General features: G+C 36.2%; 2 protein-coding genes across 3 annotated transcripts in view; both read left to right on the forward strand.

The window, feature by feature from the left end:
- The first annotated feature begins 390 nt into the window (after window positions 1–390).
- On the forward strand, window positions 391–23628 carry LOC147912895 (uncharacterized). Its single transcript, XM_087422122.1, has 2 exons — window positions 391–455; window positions 21782–23628. Exon 2 carries the CDS (start codon window positions 21863–21865, stop codon window positions 23324–23326), a length of 1464 nt encoding a protein of 487 aa, XP_087278248.1. The 5' UTR covers window positions 391–455; window positions 21782–21862; the 3' UTR covers window positions 23327–23628.
- The window catches only part of LOC147912894 (uncharacterized), a 68574-nt gene continuing 43930 nt past the window's right edge, over window positions 391–25034 (forward strand). For both annotated transcript variants that reach the window (XM_087422113.1, XM_087422114.1), the window contains exon 1: window positions 391–455. In XM_087422113.1, the coding sequence (XP_087278239.1) occupies window positions 423–455 (33 nt within the window). In that variant the 5' untranslated portion in view covers window positions 391–422. The remainder of the gene's footprint in view (window positions 456–25034) is intronic.

Here is a 25034-nt window from a genome sequence, read left to right on the forward strand (position 1 = left end):
GCCTGTGACTCTGCGGTGGCGACTAATCTGTCCCCTTGGTGTGTATGCTTGTGTGGCCGTGTGCGGCCCATTGTGTTTAGGTTTGGGGTACCTGTGTCCCCGTGCTGTGAGTGAGTTTGTGTGACTGTGTCTGTATAGCACTGTAGGTGTGGGGTGCCTTTGTCTGTGCCTTTGTGACTCCAGCGCTCCGTTCCCAGGAGACCTCTGTGAGCTCAGGAACAGCTTCTGCCGGGAACTGCTGTGACCCTGCTCTTGTCTGTGATGCTGGTGCTGAGCAGGACGCCCTAGCCTTGTCTGACCTACGTGTGGGCGGTGGGCGGTAGAGTGACCTGGGCTACCAAAAGAACCTGGTGTTTCCTGACTCCTTTCTCCTTCCCCAGCTCTGCTCTGCTTGCACAGAAGCTTCCAGAGTGGAGTAAAGAATGGCTGTTGAACATCCACAAGGCACCTGCAAGGTAGCTTGTCCTTTCCCCTTGTTTCCTGAAATCCCCTGTTGTTTGTCAGGACCTGACTTGCTTTCCTTCTCTTGAAAATTCTTGCCCATCAGATGATCTGATCCCTGGAATTTTCCCTTTGAGAACATGTGATTGGCTCCAAACCCCAACCCACACACACGCACCTGATTTTCTCTTACTGATTTGTGAAATGGTTTAATTTTTCTTCATGTTATCTTTTTAAGAAAAATACTGTTTCTTTCGGATAATAAAAGCAAAACATTATTTTAAGTAATTTCCAAAGTACAGCAATCCCCAATGAAGAAAATGTAAATTCCCAGTTAGAACCAATGCTTTTTGATATTTTCTTCACAGTATGTTTTATGTATATATATAAAATATGATTTTTAAAAATTGAATTCATTCAACATTTACCATTTTAAAGCTCACATTTTCACATAAAATTATATTTAAGTATTTTCCCACATAATTTAATATTTGAAACATTTTTAGAGGTGCATATTTATTTGAATGCCTATGGCTTATTTTGTTTGTTTCAGATTAGATACAGAAATGTCATATAACACCAATTAGTGAGCTTTAACAAATAATTATAAAGACCCAAGTAAGGAGTACCCAGGTTAAGAAATAGGATACAGCCATTTCTTTTTTTTTTTTTTTAAAGATTTTATTTATTTATTTTTCCCCCAAAGCCCCAGTACATAGTTGTCTGTCATAGCTGCATATCCTTCTAGTTGAGGATACAGCCATTTCTAAAGAACCCCTCCACAATCACAAACAATTGTGCTCCTCTGGTGATAACCGCTGTGATCATTTCTTTGCCTGTTATTAGAACTTTAGTATCTATGTATGAATTCCAAAGCCATATAGGTTTAGTTTTTGTCTATTTTCTATCTTTGTATGAATAGACATTCTTTTGTGTCTTTTTTTTCATAAAAAATGTTTGTGAGCTTCATTCATGTTTCCTATAACTACAGTTCATTTTTTTCCTTGCTATATACATACTATCTCATTGTATGATAGTATCATAATGTACTACTTATCCATTCTACTCTTCATGGACATTTGACTTGCTTCCAATTTTTGGCTCTTACAAGCAGTGTGACTGAACATTTTTGCACATATTTTGGTACACATATGCTTGCATTTCTTTAGTATATAGACCAAAATTGTGATTAAGTTGCTGAGGGCTAGGGTGTGCACATCTTGAATTTTACTAGACAATGCCAAACTGTTCTCTAAAGATACTGTGCAAGTTATCTACTTGTATAAGCAGTTTATGAAGGTTCCTTTTGCTCCACATCCATGCCAGCCCTTGGCATCATCATACTCTTAAATTTTTGCCAATTTGATAGATGTCTAATGTAACACATTTCATTGATATTTTCTTTATTATCAATGAAATTGAACACCAACTGTTGCCTACCTTGATATCCTCTTTTGTAAAATGCTTGTTCAAATATTTTGCCAATTTTTAGTTACGTGGTTTTTCTCTAACTGGTTTATAGCTGTGGATATATGTATATGTGTGTATATCTTCTATGTATTAGTCTATTGTCAGTTGTACATGTGCCAGATATTTTCTTCTGCTCTGACTTGGTTTTTTACTCTGTGGCGCCCTTCAATGAATAGAGGTCCTGGATTTCAGTGAAATCTTTTTCAGTGGTTAGTGTTTCTGTTCTATAGCCTTTTAGTTTTTGGCTTTCACATTTAGATCTTTACACTCCGTGGAATTGATTTCTGTAGGGTAGGGATTCAATTTCATTTTATCTGTCATGTGGATATTCAACTGGTCCAGTATCGTGTACTGAAAAGTTCATCTTATCTACACTGATCTGCAGTACCATGTTAGTCAAAAATCAAGTAACTGTGTATGTCTGCATCTGTTTCTGGACTCTATATTCTGTTCCATTGCTCTATTTGTCTCTCCTTGCAGCAATACTTTGCTGTCTTATTCAGTGTGACTTTATAATATTTGGAGCAAGACCTCTTACCTTCTTGTTCCTCAAGAGTGTCTTGGCTGTTTGTGTTCCTTTGCATTTCCTTATAAATTTTTGAAATGACTTGGTTCCACTCAAACATCTTTTGGGATTTTGATTAAATTGCATTATATCTATAATTATGTGAATAGAAATTTGGGGAATCTTCTAATAACATGACCTCTCCATTGATTTAGGTCTTCTTAATGTTTCTCAACAAGGTCTTATCTCCTCTAAATAGTGTTAGGAAAATAGGAATCATATAATCCATTGTATAATATTTCCCTTTTGCATTGACTGCCAGGAATCTGAGCACTTCAGATGATGATCAATCATAGTAATAATCTTAGCCTGGGTTTTTGATATTGAGTACATTTTTGGAAGTGGGGGATGTAAAAATTAGATATAAATTTAGATCCAAGTGTAAATATTTATTGTCTAATATTTTTGTTTTAATAACATCTGGTCCAATCAAGTCTGTTTTATATGGTACCTTTTACTGTTCTCCCCATATTATATTTCTTTTTTAACTGCCTTTTCCTCTTATCCTACCCCCTCACACCCCCACCCCACTGTCCTCTGTCAGGTATCTTCTGCCTATACATCTTTGCCATCTCTTGTCATTAATCCTTCAGTTTAAATGTTGGCTTCTTCAGAAAAAAATAAACACATCATCTCTCAGATTATTATACCTACACTAGTCTTTCTGTAACGTAGTGTAAAGAGCATAGGATCTAGTATCAGCTGTGGCTTCTGATCTCGGCTACACCACCTGTGAGCTGTTTAACCTGTAAAGGAGTGGTTCTCATTCTCAGTGTTTTGAGAATGAAATAAGATAGGTGTAGAACACTTGGTACATATCAGAAGTTCAATAAAGGTTAGCTCCCTTTCTCCTTTACCTCCCATTCTTGGGATGTCTATATCAATTACAGGATAAAGCACTTAACTAAAGGCCTTTTGGTGGTTTCCAAAGGATCTTTTTTTTTCTTTTAATTGAGATATAATCAACATATAACATTATGTTAGTTTCAGGTGTACAACATAATGATTCAATATTTATATGTATTGCAAAATGACCACCACAATAAGTCTAGTTAACATCCATCACCATACATAGTTACAAAAATTTTTTTTCTTGTGATGAGAACTTTTAAGATTTACTCTCTTAGCAACTTTCAAGTATGCAATACAGTATTGTTAACTATAGTCACCATGCTGTACATTACATCCCCATGATTTATTTATTTTATAACTGGAAGTTTGTGCCTTTTGACCCCCTTCACCCATTTCACCCACCCCTCACCACCTGCCTCTGGCAACCACCAGTCTGTTCTCTGTATCTATGAGCTTGGTTTTTGTTTGTTTGTCTGTTATTTAACCCCCACATGTAAGTGATATCATAGGGTGTCTTTTTGTCTTACTTATTTTACTTAGCACAGTGCCCTCAAGGTTCACCCATGTTGTCAGAAATGGCAAGACTTCGTTCTTTTTTATGACTTAATAGTATTCTATTGTATATACATAGTAATGTGGGTCGCTTAACGATGGGGACACTTTCTGAGAAATGCACTGTTAGGCAATTTTGTTGTTGTGAAACATCACAGAATGTACTTACACAAGCCTAGATAGTATAGCCTACTGCATATCTAGACTATAATGGTACTAATCTCATGGGACCACTGTCATATATGCAGTCTGTCGTTGGCTGAAATGTCAGTATGTGACATGTGACTGTATACCACATCTTTATCCATTCATCCATCAATGGTCACTTAGGTTGTTTCCATATCTTGGCTCTTGTACAAATGAACATGGGGCTCATATATCTTTTTGAATTAGTGTTTTCGTTTTCTTCGGATAAATACCCCAAAGTGGAATTTGTGGATAATGTGGTAGTTCTATTTTTAATTTTTTGAAGAACCTCCACACTGTTTTCCATAGTGGCTGCACCAATTTACGTTCCCACCAACAGGGCACAAGGGTTCCCTTTTCTCCACATCCTTTCCAACAGTTGTTATTTCTTTTCTTTTTAATAACAGCCATTCTAACAGGTGGGAGGTGATATCTCATTGTAGTTTTGATTTGCACTTCCCTAATGATTAGTGACGTTGAGCATCTTTTCGTGTGTACCTGTTGGCCATCTGTATGTCTTCTTTGGAAAAATGTTTACTCAGATCCTTTGCCCATTTTTTAAATCAGATTGTTTTTTTGCTTTTGAGTGGTATGAGTTCTTTATATATGTTAGATATTAATCTTTTATCAGATATATGATATGCAAATATTTTCTCCCATTCAGTAGGTTGCCTTTTCATTTTGTTGATTTCCTTTGCTGTGCAGAAGCTTTTAGCTTGATGTAGTCCCACTTGTTTATTTTTGCTTTTGTTGCCTTTGCTTTTGCAGTTAGACCCAAAAAATTATCACCAAGACTGATGTCAAGGAGCTTACAGCCTATGTTTTCTGCTAAAAGTTTTATGGTTTCCGGGTCTTACATTCAAGTCTTTAATCCACTTTGGGTTAATTTTTGTGTATGGTGTAAGACAGTAGTCTAGTTTCATTCTTATGCATGTGGCTGTCCAGTTTTCTCAACACCATTTATTAGAAAGACAGTCCTTCCCTTTTGTAAATTCTTGGCTCCTTTGTCATACATTAATTGACCATATATGTGTGGGTTTACTTCTGGGTTCTCTGTTCTGTTCCATTGATCTATCTGTCTGTTTTTATGCCAATACCATAGTACTATTTTTATTACTATAGCTTTGTAGTATAGTTTGAAATCAGGGAGTGTGATGCCTCCAGCTTTGTCCCCCAAAGAATCTTATAAGCAAATTTTGCTCTCTAGCTGCCTTGTCAATTCTTGAGAGCTGAGATTGTATATTTCAGTTCTCTTATATACATAACTTTTCAATCCATCTTAAATTTGTTTTGCTGTATATAGGGGTCTAAATTCAGTCTTTTCTCATTTACTCAGTATTATTGCAGTATCTTTTATTCAGTAATAACTTATTTCCTTTTCTATTACATTGCATTGTCTACTTCGTATTATATTATTTAAGTAGTTTGTATTATCTATTTGAAATTTTTAAATTTATGTCTCTATGCTTGTACCTGTGCCATGTTTAAATTGTTTCTTTTTAAAAATCTTTGAATACCTGATCAAATATGTCACTTTTTTTCTGAAGATAGCTGTATTCTCTATTCTTTTCATTACAAAAGAATTCTTTATTACAACAAATTTAGAAAATATAGAGAAGCATAAATAAAAAACAAAGATCATCTGTAATGCTATCAATTAAAGACAACTGCTGTCAAATTGTTAGGGAAGATATTTAGAATTCTTTTTTTAATGTGATCATACTAAGGCTAGGCTACTGACCTGTAACCTGTCTCTGTCATGTCAAAATACATTATGAACAACTGTCCGTGTCTTTACACGTTCATCTCTACCATGAGTTGTAATGGCCTCATAGTGTTACCATTTCACCAAGCCCCTTTTGTTGAATATGGGTTGCTTACAAATTAATTGTTAGTATAAACAATGAGCATATCCTTAGGCCAAATGCTAGTGTTTTCCTTATTTTATTTTATTTTTAGTTAAGTTATAATTACTTATATAATTAATGAATATATTTTTCTTATAAAAATAATTTATAAGTTATAGCGGGGCTCAAGTCCCATGTGACCACAGTTCGGAATCCCAGGTCTCTACCCAAAGGCAGCCACTATTATAAGTTAATTATTAATCCTTTTTTTTTTTAATTTTATTATTCTTATTTTTTTTTTTTGGTGAGGAAGTTTAGCCCTGAGTTTACGTCTGTTGCCAATCCTCCTCTTTTTGCTGAGGAACATTGGCCCTGAGCTAACATCTTGTGCCCATCTTCCTCCATTTTATGTGGGACGCCTACCACAGCATGGCTTGATAAGCAGTGCATAGGTTTGTGCCCGGGAGCCAAACCTGCAAACCCTGGGCCGCTGAAGTGGAGCATGCAAACTTAACCACTGTGCCATCAGGCCGGCCCCCAATTATTTATCCTTTTTATTTTCATCCTATGTGTTTAAATTCATACACATGTAAATGTGTATGTGGTACTGTTTTGTCACTTAAAAATATTTCTATATAAAGAAGATTATAAGTGCATCCTGCAAAATGTGGAAAGTAACTGCATTATAGGGTTGGTCCTAGGATTGAGTTGGTTCGTGTAAAACCCTTAGAACAGGACCTGACCTGTTCACTTCGTGTCAGTTAGTGGTCACTGGGTAGTTATTGTTACCGTTCTGAAACTTGCTTTTTCATTCTGTGTGGAGAATTGTTCACATAAGTATAGAGCTACTTCACTTTAATTGCTTCATGTAAGGTCATATTTTATAATACTGTGGTATGTTTAATCATTTTCTTGTTTTCAAACATTTAGATTTTATATAGTTATCACTGTGTCAAATGACACTCCAATGAACGTCTATGTAGAAGCCTTCTCTAAGGTATATAGTAGAAGTGAAATTATGGGGACAACAGAGTACACGTATTTTAAACTTCAGTAAATGTTTCTAAGTTAAACTTCACAATAGCTTGTTCACTTTACAGTACACCCAGCTGTCTCTGACAGAACCTGTTTCTCTACTGCCCGTTTGGTTTCTTCTGGCTGCATAAGGTACAAAAAAACACTTTTAACAAATAGGACAGAGGGTTAATTATTTCATTTAATTAATTTAGGCTAGTTATTCTTAACCTTGGTTACAGATGTCTGGGTCCCCTCCCCAGCAATTCTGATTTAATTAGTCTGGGATATGGCCTGGGCATCATCATTTTTAAAAGATCACCAGATGATTCTAGTGCACTGCCACAGTTGAGAATTAATGACTGAAGCTCATACAAAGTGACAAGGAAAACAGTAAGATTTCATTGGTCTGGAGTGGGGTTCCAGCTTTAGAGTTTTTTAAAAAGCTACCCAATTGATTCTAATTGCAATCAGAGTTAAGAACCACTGGCTTAGGCAAATCATGATTCATTTTCTGGAGCTGAGCACCATAGCTTTGGAAAAAAAACATTCTTGTAGCAAGGAGGTAGGATAGGGATGATTTTGAGGGAGGCATTCAACAGTATCTGCCTTACCTGTGCCCTTGCCAGCAATTATTATGAAAATATCATTGTTTGGTCATTTTAGTGATATTTTGGGAGAAAACTTAAAGCATATGGTATACACACATTTAATCAGAAGTCTTCATTTTTTGTCAAAAGCAAGCTTTGAGTTTTGTGAATCTTACATATTTTTAAATTTTTATATTCTGTTTTTATCTTCATTAATTCTTTCCTGCATTTTTTTTGAGATCCTTTGTTACAGTATTGAATTCAAATCAGTTTTATTTTCTTTCTTTAAAGGAGTTTAATGTTATTAATTTTTCTTTTTTTTTTGTAATTTTCCTGTGTCCAGGTTTTTTATATGCAGTGCTCTTCTTTTCACTTCATTTCTTGGTATTTTATATTTCTGTTTAGTTTCATATTTAACATACAGATTATTTAAGAATATATCTTGTTTTGTTTTGGATAACTTTAAAATTTTGATTAAATTTCAAACTTGCAGAAAAGTTACAAAGTGTTCTTGTGTACTCCTTACTCAGATTCACCAATTATTTACATTTTGCCCCTTTTGCATTATCATTCCTGTGTGCACTTGGAATTGTTCTCACTTTCTCTATATATGCATACGCACACACACAATACACACATTTTATCTGAACCATTTAAGAATAAATTGTAGATATTTGCCCCTTTACCCTTAAACACTTCAGTGTATTTCCTAAGAACAAGAATATACTCTTACATAACCACAGTCCAGTTATTAAAATAAGAAATTTTAACAATTGTGCAATACTGTTATCTCACAGTCCGTATTCAAAATTTTTCACTCTTCTCAATAATGTGCTTTGTAGCAGTTCACCCTACCCTCACCCTCTCTCCCCAATGCACTGTCCAGGATACAGACTAGGATCATACATTGAATTTAGTTATCATGTCTCTTTTTTAGTCTTCTTTAATCTGGAAGAGTTGCTCTCTGTTTCTGTGTCTTTCATGACCTTGACATTTTTGATGAGGATAGGCCAGTTATTTTGTAGAATGTCCCTTAATTAGAATTTCTCTTATGATTCCTCATACTTAGATTCAGGTTATGATTTTTGTGGCAGGAATACCACAAAAGTGATTGTATCCTTCTCAGTGCATCATAGCAGGGAATACATGATATTGACTTTTCCCATATTGGGAGATGTTGACTTTGATAATTGGTTAAGGTGGTATCTACTATGTTTCTTCACTGTAAAGATAGTAGTTGTCTCTTTGTAATTAATAGATAATTTGTGGGGAGATACTTTGAAACTGTGTAAATAACTTATCATCAAATTTTCACTCTACTTTTAGCATCCATTTTTATTATTGTCTGGATCCGTTATTACTATGATGTTTTCAAAATGGCGTTTTTTTTTTAATCTCCATCATTTGGTCTGTATTAATTAGTTGACATTCTATTGTAAAGAAGAACATTCCCTTCTCCCCCACTTATTTGTTCCTTTGTTTTATTTTATTTATTTATTTTTTGTGAGGAAGATTGGCCCTGAGCTAACATCTGCCAGTCCTCCTCTTTTTGCTGAGGAAGACTGGCCCTGGGCTAACATCCGTGCCCATCTTCCTCCGCTTTATATGGGACGCCGCCATAGCATGGCTTGACAAGGAGTGCATCGGTGCACGCCCGGGATCCAAACCAGCGAACCGCAGGCTGCCGCAGTGGAGCACCCACTTAACCGCTTGTGCCACCAGGCCGGCCCCTGTTCCTTTGTTGTGTCAGTATGAATTTGTAGATTTTTACCTTACTCAATGGGTTATAATTTGCTACTGTTTAGTTTGATCCTCAAATTGTCCCAGATTTGGCCAGTGAGAGCCTATTCAGGCTGGCTTCTGTGTCCTTTTGACTTTCCCTATGATTCTTTGAGCATTTCCTTCCTTTCTGGTACAACAAGATGTTACAGGCTCATTTCTAGATACTCTCTTTGTTCCAGCCTGAAGTGAACCATTTCTCTAAAAAGCCTGGTTCCTTGCAGTCAAGAATATTTAGAAACCAAGATTTGGGTGACAGGACTACGGTATTCATTCTAGTCTTATCCTGTTCCGCATTTGTATCTCCCTTCTCCAATAGTTACCAACCTGGCTCTCATTAGCCTCGTTATATTTAATAATCTGTTCAATTCTAGAATATACAAAAATAGCTTTACAATTACTAACCTATACTATACTAAATATCAAACCTGCTAAGTGGAACTCAGTATTTATTTATAGTACCCTTTGTCTTTAGAATAAGGGTACATAGTTAAAATACTGTGTTTGACTGTACTTGGATTCATTTTTTAGTCTCTCCTTTAGTATGGTTATGTTATTCATTTGAAATACATTTAGCTTAATTTGTTCCTATTTGTAATCTGTTTGATTTTTTTTATTATTGTTAATCCATTCTTGTTGATTTGATTTTATGAATGTGTTCATTAACATGGTTCCAAAAGTTAAAACTATACAAAAAGGTACAATTAGAGGCCGGCCTGGTGGAGAAGTGGTTGGGTTCCCACGTTCCACTTGGGCAGCCTGGGGTTCGCCAGTTCGGATCCTGGGTGCAGACCTACTCACGACTCATCAAGCCACGCTGGGGCGGTGTCCCACATAGAAGAGCTAGAAGGACCTACAACTAGGATGTACAATTCTGTACTGGGGGCTTTGGGGAGAAAAAAGAAAAAAAAATGATACAGTTAGAGTAGTGTCACTCTGCTCCCACAGTCCTCATTTTATTGAATATTATGCACTAAATTGTGTCCCCCAAAAATTCATATATTGAAGCTTTATCCCCCAATACCTTAGAATGTGACTGCATTTGGAGACAGGGCTTTTAAAGAGATGATTAAATTAAAATTAGGCTGTTAGGGTGGGTCCAAAACCGATCTGACTGGTATCTTTGTTTGTTCTTTTTATAAAGTTTTTTTGTGTGTGTGTGAGGAAGATCAGCCCTGAGCTAACATCCATGCCAATCCTCCTCTTTTTGCTGAGGAAGACCGGCTCTGAGCTAACATCCGTGCCGATCTTCCTCTACTCTATATGAGATTCCACCACAGCATGGCCTGACAAGCGGTGTGGCGGTGTGCGCCCGGGATCCGAACCTGAGCTGCCAGCAGTGGAGTGCATGCACTTAACCGCTAGGCTACGGGGCCAGCCCATGGTGTCTTTATATAAGAGGAAATTTAGACACACAGAGACACCAAGGCTGCTAACATAGAGGAAAGACCATGTGAGGGCACAGTGAGAAGGTGGCCATCTGCAAGCCGAGAAGAGAGGCCTCAGAAGAAACCAAACCTGCTGACACCTTGATCTTGGACTTTTAACCTCCAGAACTGTGAGCAAATAAATTTCTGTTGTTTACATCACCCAGTCTGTGGTATTTTGTTATGGCAGCCCTAGCAAATGAATAGTTAATTCTTCCTGCCTCATAGTATGTACCTGTCCCCCTGGAACATGCTGAGATTGGACCCTCATTGTAGGTCTAGTGGCAACAGAATGGTTCTGGTGGGTCTTCAGGAGAATGAGCATGCCTTTTCAAGGTACTGCTTCAGGTGATGTTATCATAAGTTTTCAATCAGAGGAAAGCTAGTGTCCCAGACACTGAATTGCAAGTTACTTCCGCTGGTAAGAGAGGCCCGCAGTGACTTGGGGCATTCAAGACTGTCCATTTCGTCTGGGTCCCAACCAGTTGTCTCAATTTCGTATTTAAGGATCTCATTCTTTACCAAACAATCCTCTAACTTTCACATGAAAAGCGTGGCAAAACTGTGAATTCAACTGTTACTGCAAGTCAACAACCTGTACAATTTTGCATTTGATTTTCAACAATATCAGCCTTGTGAGAGTTAACAGACCTAATCTTGTTAATTTCTCTTTGTAAGTGCTCAAGTGAGCACAAATGAATCCATCCCACACCAGTTCTTATAAGTCATCATTACTGCCATAATGGTCAAGTACAGCAACTGCATGGCTCCCAAGGCACGTGCTTTAGTTGGCACGTCATCACAATCAACCACAGCTTGAATAATTGTGATCCCACTGCATGCCACGGACTTTTAGCATCCCAAATCCCATTGGCAAGGAGCTCTGCACTGTAGTCGCCCAAAGGATTAGTAAACATTTGGAAAAGAATAGCTCAGTGCAACAAAGATTTAAAGGGTGGCTAAAAGACATGCCCAAACTAATCCCCAGATCCTAACTTTACAGGCCTGTTTCCTTGGACCACTTCAAGTACCAATTCTGTTGCAGTTAGGATCCAATCAAGAGACAGAAAACACACAGTAATTTGAACTGAGAAAGTTCAATATAGAGAATTATTAACTATAATGGAATTGTAGTAACAAAGGATTGGCTAGTAAGAAGTAAAGAGAATGCTAAAGACCATAGGAATAGCAGATATAAAGAGCAGCCACTACTCATATTGGTTGAGATAGAGTGCCCAAGGAAGCCTAGGGCTGAGAGCCAGACCCTGTTGGAGAGGGCACAGTTGTGGCTCCCTGAATGACAGAGTAGTTGCTGTGGTGTAGGGCTGGGACTAAGGTGAACCCACCCAAGTTGCGGGAGCTACGCACTAGGGAAGCTGCATGTGCTGCAGGAGGTGGACTGGGTGCTGGAGAAGCAGGACAGGCGGGCACACCAGAACCAGGGGGAACGCTTCCTCCTGCAGTGTCTTCCTACCATCCTCTGCTGACAAAGCTTAATGCTGTGCTGGCAAAGGAAAAATATTTAAATGGACCAAATCCACTTTCACAGAGTAGGCAATAAATTGATAACTAGCATACAGTCTTCTAAGAGTTTTAATTTTAACTTAAGTATGATATGAGATAGAGATATAATCCTTTTTGTATGGATATCTGATTATTTTAGCACCTTTTCTTGAAGAGTCCATCCTTTTTTCACTGTTGCAGTGCGAGATCATAAGTTTTCATATGTGTGCGAGTGTACTCCTGGCTCTGTCCTCTGTGCCATAGTTCTGTTTTTTCTATCCCTGTGCCAGTGCCACAGTCAATTAATGACTATTTTATAGTAAATCTTGACATCTGATAGAGCAAGTCCTTCCAGCTTTTTTTTTTTTTTGAGGAAGATTGGCCCTGCGCTAATGTCTGTTGCCAAATTTTTCTTTTTTTTTCACTCCCCAAAGCCCCAGTACATAGTTGTGTATCATAGTTGTAGAGTTGTAGCTCTTCTGTGTGGGACGCCGCCTCAGCATGGCCTGATGAGCAGTTAATAGCTCCATGCCCAGGATCCAAACTGGCGAACCTCGGGCCGAAGCGGAAAGCATGAACTTAACCACTACGCCACCGGGCCGGCACACTTCCAGCTTATTTTTAAGGAGTGTCTTCATCTCTAGTCTTCTATATAAGTTAGAGAATCATCTTGTCCAGGCCCATGAAAAACTTGTGATTTTTGGTTATAATATAATTATAATTTAATATAATTAAATATATAGATCACTCTGGAGAGAATTGTAGACACCTTAATTAAAAAATTGATGCTTCCTTTTAATAAGAAACGGCATTTCCATTTATTTAGGTGGTGTTTAATATCTCAGTCCATTTTTATAATTCTATCCCCATATTATACATTACTAAGTACTTTGCATTGATGCTACTTATAAATAAAATGTATTTTTTAGATTTTGTTGTTGGTATGTAGAGATGCAGTTGGCCTTTTTTTTCAGGTTTATTTCTGAGAGTTCTGCAAAATCTCTTACTAAATCTAACAGTCTGTTAGAGAATCTTTTGGATTTTTTTCTTGTAGGCAGTCATAAGACCTGCAGACATTAGTTTTGTTTCTTGCTTTCCAGGCTTATATATTTTACTTGCTACAACTTTTAAGGACATGTACTTACTCTTTCATCATCTGGTATGTTCTTTCCTGTATTTTGTAGGTGCCATTCATCAGAATAAGGAAATTTCTCTCTACTCATAGGTGAAGAGCTTTTTTTTCTTTTTTATAATTGGTTGTTGAATTTTATCAAATTATTATTCCCTGCCTATTGGAGATAATTGTGTTTTTTTTCTCTTTAATCTGTTAATATAGTTAATTACATTAATAGATTTTCTAATATTCGAGCAGTCTTGTATGCCTTGAATAAAATTCCTTAAATAAAACTTAGTCATAATGTTTTCTTTTTTTAGTATTTATTGTATTCAGTTTTCTAGAATTTTGTTTTTGGTGTTTATATCTATGTTCATAAGTTAGATTAGCCTGAAATTATTCTCTCTCGTGTAGCCCTTTTCTTATTTGGTATAATGGCTATGCTGGTTTCATCAGATAAATTGAGGAATGTCCTCTCTGTTGCTTTTTTAAAAGCTGAAGTTTTAAAAAAAATATTGAGCCAGCCCTGATGGCCTAGTGGTTGAAGTTCGGTGCGCTCAGCCTGGGTTCAGTTCCTGGTCATGGAACCACACCACTCATCTGTCAGTAGCCATGCTGTGGCAGCGGCTCACATAGAAAAATTAGAAGGACCTGCAACTGGGACTATGTACTGTAGCTTTGGGGAGGAAAAAAAAAAAAAAGAGGAAGATTGGCAACAGATGTTAGCTCGGGACAAATCTTTCCCAGCAAAAAAAAAAAAAAAAACTATTTTGTACATTCAGGCATGTATAAAATATATTCTAGGTTAAGTAATAATACCCATATAACCATCACGCGGTTTAAAAAAATACATTGCTATTACCTCAGAGCCCTCTGCCTGCCCAAACAAAATTATCTTTTTCGCTCCTTACTGAGGTGTAACCATTAAACAGACTTTTATAAAAAATCATTCCTCTATTATAAAAATTTGTTTACCAACTTTGTATGACGCCCTAAAAACATTCTCTAATTTTGCCTGCTTTTAAACTTTACAGGCATATCTCTGAGATATTGCAGGTTTAGTTCCAGACCACCACAAAGAAGCAAATATCACAATAAAGCAAGTCACAAATTTTTTGGTTTCCCAGTGCATATAAAAGTTATGTTTACACTATACTGTACTCTATTAAGTGTGCAATAGCATTATGTCTAAAAAAACAATGTAGATACCTTAATTAAAAAATACTTGATTACTAAAAAATGCTAAACATCACCTGAGCTTTCAGTGAGTTGTAATCTTTTTGCTGGTGGAGGGTCTTGTAAAAAATGCAATATCTGTGAAGTGCAATAAAATGAGGTATGCTTATATATAAATTAAATCATAGTGTATGTGTTCTTTTGTTAATTTTTGTTTAATATTGTTTTTGAAACTAATTCATATTAGTTTTACATTTAGATGTATCCTGTTTATTTTCACTGCTGTGTGCTATTTTATTTCATAAACTGTATAACTATATCCGTTTACTTCATCCAGTATATATTTTTTGTGGCTATTGGGGTTTCCAGCTTTTTGTTCTTAATAAAAACTGCTTCTATGAACATTCTTGTATATGTTTTTCCTAGGACTGGAATTGCTGAGTTATAGGGAATATGCATATGAACCTAGATAAAACCAAACTCTTTCAAAATGGTTGTATGAGTTTCTACTTCCAACAGTGTATGTTTCCTTATTGTTCAACATCTTTGCCACCATTTGGAATTGTCACACTTTTTGTCTATCTGATGTGTGTATAGTGATTTGTCATTATGGTTTTAATTTATAATATCTTAATTGCTTATGAAACGGAACATCTTTTCATTTGAGTTTTCTTTTGACTTCTTTTCTCTCTTTTTTCAATTTTTTTTTATTTAGGCGAAGTTCGTATAACATACAGTTAACCTTTTTAAGGTGTATAATTCAGTGGTATTTAGTGTAAATTCAGTGGTATTTAACCTGTATTCACAATGTTGTGCATCCATCAACTCTTTCTAGTTTCAAAACTTTTTCTTCATCGCATAAAAACAGCATGTACCCATTTGAAGCACAAAATTTTTAACTCTGATGAATTAAAATTTATGTATTTTTTCTTTCATTGCTTGTGCTTTCAGTCTCAAACCTAAAAATACGTTGCCAATTCCAAGGTCAGGAAGATTTACAAATTCCTCTGTTTTCACAAAAGAGTTTTATGGTTTAGCTGTTATATTTAGGTTATTGATCTATTTTGAGTTAATTTTTTTATATGAAGTGAGATAGAGGGTCTGACTTCATTATTTTGCATGTGTTTATCCAATTGTCCCAGCACCATTTGTTGAAGAGAGTTTTCTTTCCCCATTGAATGGACTTGTCGTCTTTGTTGAAAATCAACTGGCCATAGATGCCTGGGTTTATTTCTGGATTCTCAGTTCTATTCCATTGGTCTGTATATCTGTCCTTATGCCAGTATCACTGTTTTGATTAGTGTAGCTTTTTGTTAGTAAGTTTTGAAATCAGGAGGTGAGTCTTCCTACTTTGTTTTTCTTTTTCAATATTGTTTTAGCTATTCAGGGCCCTTTCCTTATGAATTTGAGGACTGGCTTTCTATTTCTCAAAAAGGCTATTGAAATTTTGATAGAGATTGCATTGAATCTGTAGATTGCTTTGGAGAGTATTACTATCTTAACACCATTAAGTCTTCCACTCCATGCACATGAGATATTATTGATATAATATAAGTTATTTACCCAGCTGGTGTACTGCAGTTCACTTCTGGCACTAACCACCCGGAGTTAGCATCAGACTCCACAGGTTTTAGCTTACTAAGTTTATCTGTCCCTACTTCAGACCAACTGGCTACAAATTTGGTTTGTGGGGAGAGGGTTTCCATGACCACCCTCCCTGTCAAGTTTAATAATTTACTAGAATGACTCATAGAACTCAGGAAAGCATTATACGTACACGTAAAGTTTTACTGTAAACAATAAGGATACAAATCAGAAATAGCCAAATGAAGAGACACATAGAGCAAGATCTGGAAGGAACCCAAACACGGAGCTTCTGTGCCCTTTCCCTGTGGAATCAGGGTGTGTTACCTTTTTGGTACATCGGTGTGGTCACCAACCAGGAAACTCCATTGAGCTTCAGTGTCCAGAGTTTTTATTGGGTTTTCATTATCTAGGCATGATTGATTAATCATTGGCCGTATGATTGAACTCAGTCTCCAGCTCTACTCCCTTCTCCCAGAGGTTGAGCTGGCTCAGTCTTTCTGGTGACCAGACCCAATGCTGAAGCTACCTAGGGAGCACCATGAGTCACCTCATGAGCATAAACTCAGGTGTAATTCAATAACAAAGACACTTCTATCACTTGAGAAATTCCAAGAGTTTTAGAAACTCTGTTCTAGGAACCTGGGACAAAGACCAGACATAGACAATTGATATCTTCCCATTTATTTAGTGGTTCCCTTTTTCTTGGCTCATTTAGCTTTTTATTAATGATTTGGAAAAGGTCTTTATATTTTGAATACTAGCTCTTTGACAGGTAAATACTTTATAAATATTTTCTCCCACTCTATGGCTTATTTCTTTACTCTTTATAATGGATTTCCTTCATAATTGAGCTATAAATTATGTTTACATTGTTGTACAACTTTGTTTTCAATGTAATTAATATTACCTTTTTTTAAAAGTGAGGGTGATGGTTGGTTGTCCATATATCTACCACTAATTCATACTCAAAGTTTTCCAGAAAATAAATCTTTGGGAAATCTGTGAGTTTCGTGTGTTTAAAGACAGACCTGCAGGGGCCAGCCTGGTGGCGCAAGTGGTTAAGTGCACGCGCTCTGCTGCGGCGGCCCGGGGTTCACTGGTTCGGATCCTGGGCGTGCACCGATGCCCCGCTTGTCAAGCCATGCTGTGGTGGCGTCCCATATAAAGTGGAGGAAGATGGGCACAGCACGGATGTTAGCCCAGGGCCGGTCTTCCTCAGCAAAAAGAGGAGGATTGGCAGATGTTAGCTCAGGGCTGATCTTCCTCACACACACACAAAAAAGACCTACAATCTTTTGTTTTCTCTGCCAACTATGTTTGTACAACTGTTATTCTAGAATTTGCCTGCTTTTTGAATTCTGTACTCTTCTCTGTTGAGTTTTTGTTTCTTGGATTCCATGCCTTCCTATTTCTTGGTTTACTCCAAAAAAATTCCAAATATCAAAATTGGTTTTTGATAGAGGTGGCATGTAAGAAGGGATAAATATATTAAATTTGTGAGTTCTAGTATATCTGAAAAGGACTTTTTAAACCAGTATATTGATTCTTTGGCAGGGCATGGAATTCTACTTGAAATTATTTTCCCTCAAATTTGAAGTTATGACTTCTTAGAATATTGTTGAGAACTCCAAAGCCATTTTCATTCCTGGTCTTTGTTTATGCACTGTTTTCACTCTTGGAAGCCTTTTAGGGTCTTTTCTTTGTTCCCAGTGTCCTGAAACCTAATGTGTCTTAGTGTTAATCATTTTTATTCTTTATGGTAGGTATCAAGTGAGCCTATTAAATGTGGAGATTCATGTCCTTCAGTTCTGGAAAATTTTCTTAAATGCTACTTTTAAAAATCTGTAATTTCTGTTTTCTTTGAAAATTTTCCAATGTACGGAAAAATTGAAAGAATATTTCAGTGAACCCCATATAGCCATCACCTAAAATCACCAATTGTTAACATTTTGCCACATTTGCCTTATCTTTCTAAATACACACACACGCACAAATTTTTTCCCCTGAATCATTTGAAGGTAAGTTGGAGACATTCTGACATTTTAACTTTAATACTTTTAGCATGCATCTCCTAAGTATAGGACATTTTCCAAACAATTACAATGACTTATCAAATCTATGAAATTTAACATTAACTCACTAATATCACTGCAAACACTTCATGTTCACCTGTCTCCAGTGGTTCCCCAAAATGTCTTTTTTGGGGGCTGGCCCCGTGGCGTAGTGGCTAAGTTTGGTGCACTCCATTTTGACGGCCCAGGTTCACAAGTTTGGATCCCAGGTGCAGACCTACATCACTCATCAGCCATGCTGTGTTGGCAACCCACATACAAAATAGAGGAAGATTGGCACAGATGTTAGCTCAGGGCTAATCTTCCTCAGCAAAAAAAAAAAAAAACAAACTCCTATTTTAGCTGATGTTATGTTTTTTTGTATGTTTACTTGGTTGGTTGTTTGCTTGATCTAAGATCCAATCAAGATTCATGTATTATTTTGGTTGTAGGTCTCTTTAGTTTCTTTTAATCTAGAACAGCTTCTCATTTTTTGTTTGTTTTATATGATATTGAATGTTTTCGAGAATTCATGACAGTTGTCTTATAGAATATCTCACAACCTCCATTTGTCTGATGGCTTCCTAATGGAAATAGGAGGCTTAGATTCAGCGTAAGTATTTTTGGCAAGCATACTGTACTGCGTAGGAGATATGATGGTGTACCTTTTATTTCATTATATCGGAAGGCACAAATGTCAGGTTATTCCAGTATTGATGATGCCAAGTTTTATCACTTAAGGTTAAAGGTGGTGATATTCCAAATCTTTCCAGTATAAAGGTATATTTTTTCCTTTATAATTAGTAAATTATAGTCTGTGTAGTGATATTATGAGACCAAGTGAATATTCTTTTTCCCAACAACCAATCACTTTCTGGTTTTAGAATTAATTGAGGATCCTTACCTGAATCAATTATTAGATTGGTGATTTCAAAATGGCGATTTTCAGGTTCCTTCATTCCTTCTAGCACCCTGCCTGACATTTGTCAGATGCTTCGCACACTTTTAAAAATCATCTCCTCCCATTAGATGTTGAGCTGCCTTGAATGACCTTCCAACTTTCTTTCCTATTTTCAATTTCCACATCTTTTTGTACTTTTTAAAGAAATTTCTTTCATTTATCTTGTAAGTCTTCTAATGATTTGTTTTTATTCCCACTTTATATTTTTATTTTCTAAGAATTATTTTTTGTTTCTTATTCCTTTTATGTTATCCTATTCTTCTATCATGTGAAATAGATTCTCCTATTCCTCTGAGGGTATTAATGGTGGCTTCTGGAATTTTCTTTGTTTTCCTATGTAGTTTCTCTTCTCAGTTCTTTTGGGCTTTGTTTAATCTCTTTTACATTACAGCCTTTCCTCAAATATGTGATGATATTTGCCAATCTGTATTTTAGAGTGGACGCTGAGAAGCTGATTTAACTTTTTGTATGCCAACTGGTAGACTTTCTTAGGTATGTAGTGCCTCCATTTCTTAAGCTTCTGTGGGGTTCTGCAGCATAAATCATCCCCTTTTGGGTTTTCCTCACTTTTGGCTTAGGTTTCATCTTTCTTTGGTTTGTTAAGTTAGTCATCATTTATCTTCATGCTTTCTAGCTTCAAAAGTTTTGTGGCTGCTATTTCCTCTTTAAATCTCTTTGACTTTGTAGGTTTGTTTGTTTTAAAAAAAATCCATTTCATTCATTTTAGTGAGGTTTTAAAAAGAGCAGGAATAATACATGTGATGCACTTGTCCTGTTTGAGAGAAAGTATATCCGCTTTCTAGAGAAATCTTGTTTTTAGAAGTTTATTTTTAAAAATAATAAATTTTGAAACTATTACATTAGCCATTATTACATTAGCCATTCAGTAAATATATTTTGATCTTTTTGTGTGTTCCAGGGTCCAAGTTGATTAAAGTAACAGGCATTATCCTTGCCTTCCTGAAACTTGGCTCTATTGTAGCAGACAGACATTAAGCAAGCATTCAAACAAATATGAAATTTGCAATTGAAGGGGACAAATATGTAATCACCCATTATCAAAACAACAAAGAAAGGAAGAAAAAACAAAAATTACAAAAAATACTTTGAGAAATCATGAGAGGATGTGCATAATTAAGACTGAGTATTCAGAAGAGATCTTTGTTAGGATATGCCATTTAGCAAAGACCTAAACAATGGCCAAGAACTTGCAAGGCCAATAGTGGGGGCAGTGGGGAGGGGGTATGGAAGAATATTTCAGGCAAATGAAATCATTGGGGAGGGGGAGTGTTATAGTTTAGCGCATTTGAAGAACTGAGAAAGCCAGTTTAGCTATAGCTTGCTGTTGAGGGGAGAGAGATATCAGGCAGGAGACAGATCTCTGAGGAATTTTTAAGACCAAGTTAAGGAATGTGGGTCTTATCCTAAGGACAATGGGAAACCACTGAAGCGTTCTGAGCAGAACAGTGCCAGGCTGAATATCACTCCGGCTGCTAAGGGTGCAAAACTGGAAATGCAAGCAGCTAGATAAATGCTGGGTTTAATGTCCAAATAAAAGATAATTTTGGCTTGGGTCATCTGTTGACAGTGGAGATGGAAAGAACAATTTCAAGACATATTTAGGCCTAGTCTAAACAAGCTTGCTGTATGAGTGTTACAGGAAGGGAATGGAGCTGAGATGTTTTCACCTTTTGGGGCTTGAGGTATTTGCTCAGGGTCTTAATTGATGTCTTTAAATCCCTTCTTTTTCCTGGTCTCTTTTATGGCATATAAGTCTTCCAAAATAATAGCTACCAAACACTGTGCAGTTACTTTATACAACTACATAAATAGATTATATGTGATTTCAGAATCATTCAGTAATCATCAGAGCTGGGGCTTTAGAATACTCGTCTGTCTGCATCCTTCTTGTAATCTTCCAGTGGTATTACATTACTTCCTATCTTCTCTTCCCTTCTCTCTAACTTAAACTAGATTCTCAAATACTCTGCTGTAGCCTTTCCTGAGTCCCCTCTTTTGTTCTCCCAAGGTTAGTCTCGTAGACTTTCTAGGCAAACGTGGATTTTATCAAATGGCAAAAACAAACCACAGAAGAATCTTCCCTCTCCATTGCTCATCCAAGACTTATTCAGCACATTAATCTTTCATCAGGATACTGCTCCATTTGGAGTAACTTTCTCTTCTAGCTCCTTCAGATTATATGCAATTTATGTTTGTTACTTGACCATCTAGCCTAGATTTTTCCTTCCAGGTGTAGTTACTTAATGCTCCAAACAACCCTAAGAAATGGGTTAAATGGTAATAACCCTTATTTTTAAATGTATATGACACTAGATTTATCCTCTAACAAGACTGGCATGGGGCCTGGACATCTTTGTATTTATCAAGCTCCCATGTCTGTAGGGGATTTTTATTTAAAATGCTATTTAGGAATAATTGACTTAATCTGTTATCTTAAATACCTCCATCACCTTGCAGTGTGACTTCTCATTCTTTCTACTTTCCTTATCTATTTGTCACATTACCCAGTCATATTTGAGAACCATATAAGCTACTCACTTTTTATGAAAATTAGTTTCAGTTAAGTCTTTTCATATCTATTTTAAAAGTTTTATTTCTCCCAGAACACAAAAAAAGTGAATGTTTGCTTTTATATTTTCTTTCAGACTGTGAATCAAGGTTGAGACCAAGAAATTATTTCTGAAAAAAAGGATATTTATGGAATAGAATCATCCTGATGGGAGATAATGGAAAGACTTATAAGAAACAGCATTGAGTGTTCAAGTTTCAGAGGTGATTGGGAATGTAAAAGCCAGTTTGAGAGAAAACAGAAATCTCAGGAAGGACATTTCAGTCAAATGATATTTACTCCTGAAGACATGCCCACTTTCAATACCCAGCTTCAGAGAATTCATACTGATGAGAAACTCCTTGAATGTAAGGAATGTGGGAAGGATTTTAGTTTTGTATCGGTCCTTATACGACATCAGCGAATTCATACTGGTGAGAAACCTTATGAATGTAAAGAATGTGGCAAGGCTTTTGGTAGTGGTGCAAACCTTGCTTACCATCAAAGAATTCATACTGGTGAGAAACCTTATGAATGTAGTGAATGTGGGAAAGCCTTTGGTAGTGGCTCAAACCTTACTCACCATCAGAGAATTCATACTGGTGAGAAACCGTATGAATGTAAGGAATGCGGGAAAGCCTTTAGTTTTGGATCAGGCCTTATTCGACATCAGATAATTCACAGTGGTGAAAAGCCTTATGAATGTAAGGAATGTGGAAAGTCCTTTAGTTTTGAATCAGCCCTTACTCGGCATCACAGAATTCACACAGGTGAGAAACCTTATGAATGTAAGGATTGTGGGAAGGCCTTTGGCAGTGGTTCAAACCTTACTCAACATCGGAGGATTCATACTGGTGAGAAACCCTATGAATGTAAATCATGTGGAATGGCCTTTAGCAGTGGTTCAGCCCTTACTCGGCATCAGAGAATTCATACTGGTGAGAAACCATATATATGTAATGAATGTGGGAAAGCTTTTAGTTTTGGATCAGCCCTTACCCGACATCAAAGAATTCACACTGGTGAGAAACCTTATGTATGTAAGGAGTGTGGGAAGGCTTTTAATAGTGGCTCAGATCTCACTCAACATCAGAGAATTCACAGTGGTGAGAAACCCTATGAATGTAAGGAATGTGAGAAAGCCTTTAGAAGTGGTTCAAAGCTTATTCAGCATCAAAGAATGCACACTGGTGAGAAACCCTATGAGTGTAAGGAATGTGGGAAGGCCTTTAGTAGTGGTTCAGACCTTACTCAGCATCAGAGAATTCATACGGGTGAGAAACCCTATGAATGTAAGGAATGTGGGAAAGCTTTTGGTAGTGGCTCAAAACTTATTCAACATCAGCTAATTCACACTGGTGAAAAACCCTACGAATGTAAAGAATGTGGAAAGTCTTTTAGTAGTGGCTCAGCTCTTAATCGGCACCAGAGAATACACACTGGTGAGAAACCCTATGAATGTAAGAAATGTGGAAAGACTTTTGGTACTGGCTCAAGCCTTACTCAACATCAGAGTATTCATACTGGTGAGAAACTTTATGAATGTAAGGAATGTGGGAAGGCTTTTGGGAGGGGTACAAAGATTCGGCAACATAAGAAAACTTATATTGGTGAGAAGCCCTGTGAGCTGGAAACTCTATAGGTAGGAATTACATGGTTAAGGAAGGACACACGACACATAAGAAAATTCAGACTAGTGCGAGTCCCTACATATGTAATTAAGGTACAAATGCCTTATTTATGCTTTACCACTTAGTCTGAGAGAATTTACACAGGGAAAAAAACCCACTCTGAATAAAATAAATATTTAAAGATCTTGATTTTTATTCCTTCATTATTTTTGGAAAATTCATACTTGTGAATATTAAAAATTGAAAAACCTTTTATTGTATTTTGCCTTTATTTTAAACATTGAAAAACTTATTTGGGAGCTAACCCTGCTACTTTTATTTTTTTTAACGTTCTTAACTTTTTGTGGATTATACAGAATTACTACTGATCCATCTCAAAATTATTTTTAATTATTTATTGAGAGTCTACTTTACCCTTTTTCTCCCTCCCCTGTTTCTCATCCTAACACCATTTATTCAATAACTGTGTTTATTTTTGTATTGTTCTTTTATTGACTGTTTGATGGAAAGTTATATTTTTATACATATAAAACTTGGATATCAGGTCACTCTTTGTTTTTCAAATTTGCATATCTGTGTTTCATCCTGTTTGTGTTAAGTTACTGTTACTTTTAAGTATTCTTTAATATCTCGTGGATCTGTACCTTTTTTTATTTTGGAAGATTATTTCATTTTCCTTTTATAAAGTTTATATTTTTCTTTTTGCAAAAACATTTTTCTTCTATAAAAATGTAGATATGAACAAAGAAAAACCAGGTACAGTTATTTGTAATATTACCAGTCATAGACAATCACTGTCAAATTTTTGGAACAAACACTTTAGGATTATATATCATTGTTTTTGAAAGAAAGTGTGATTATGCTACAGTGTAATCAGCATTTAATATTCTTTGTAAATATGTTGTTAGTGTTTTATTGGCTTGAAAGTTTTCATCTGTCTTTATCAAACCTCTATTTTGTCAAATATTGAAAATTTTTCCATTATAAAGAGTGACTTTAATGGCCCCTTTGAATGTGTCTGCTTTATTTATTTTTTATTTCAGAGAAAATGTGTGGATCTCTTCTGCTTTTAGAAATTTATACATTACAGATAAAGCTGTGCTTCCCTTTGACCAACATCCCTACCTCAGTTATTTCCCCAATGTTAACCAACTTATTCTTTCAGATCCTTTTATATGTGTATATATAATGTGTTTATGGTAATGTGGGTATAATTAGTGTACTTCAGAGGCTTGTTATGTGGATTCTATAATTTTGCCTATCACATAATAAATAGTTGTTTAGTATTAGGAATCATCATTGTTTTTATCTTAATCTTTGTTATTTATGGAAAAACTTTTAATCACAATCCATACCTTACTCAACATCAAAGACATTAAAATGAAAAAGAGACATTCATGTAAATGAATATAGGAAAAGTTTGATCGATATTCATTCCTTATTGGACAAGGGATAATTCATCTTAAAGAAAAATATGAGATTGTAAAGTATAAGAAGGCAAAGTGCATCATAAAATTCATACCAAGGTGAAAGGAAAAATAGGGTAGCTCTTCCATAAAAGTCTGAATACTGAGGAATGATGTCAGCATTGTGATGGCATAAGATGCCCCTCCATCCCCCACCCCCCGTTTGAATAACTTAAAATTCAGCATTCATCCACAAACAAAAGTGCCTCTGTAGGAGTTGTGGGATCCAACACCATATGTTAAGGGACCTGGG

This window comes from Ceratotherium simum, chromosome 33 (genome assembly GCF_057802395.1).
Source record: "Ceratotherium simum simum isolate JZ-2026a chromosome 33, ASM5780239v1, whole genome shotgun sequence".
Lineage (NCBI taxonomy): Eukaryota > Metazoa > Chordata > Mammalia > Perissodactyla > Rhinocerotidae > Ceratotherium > Ceratotherium simum.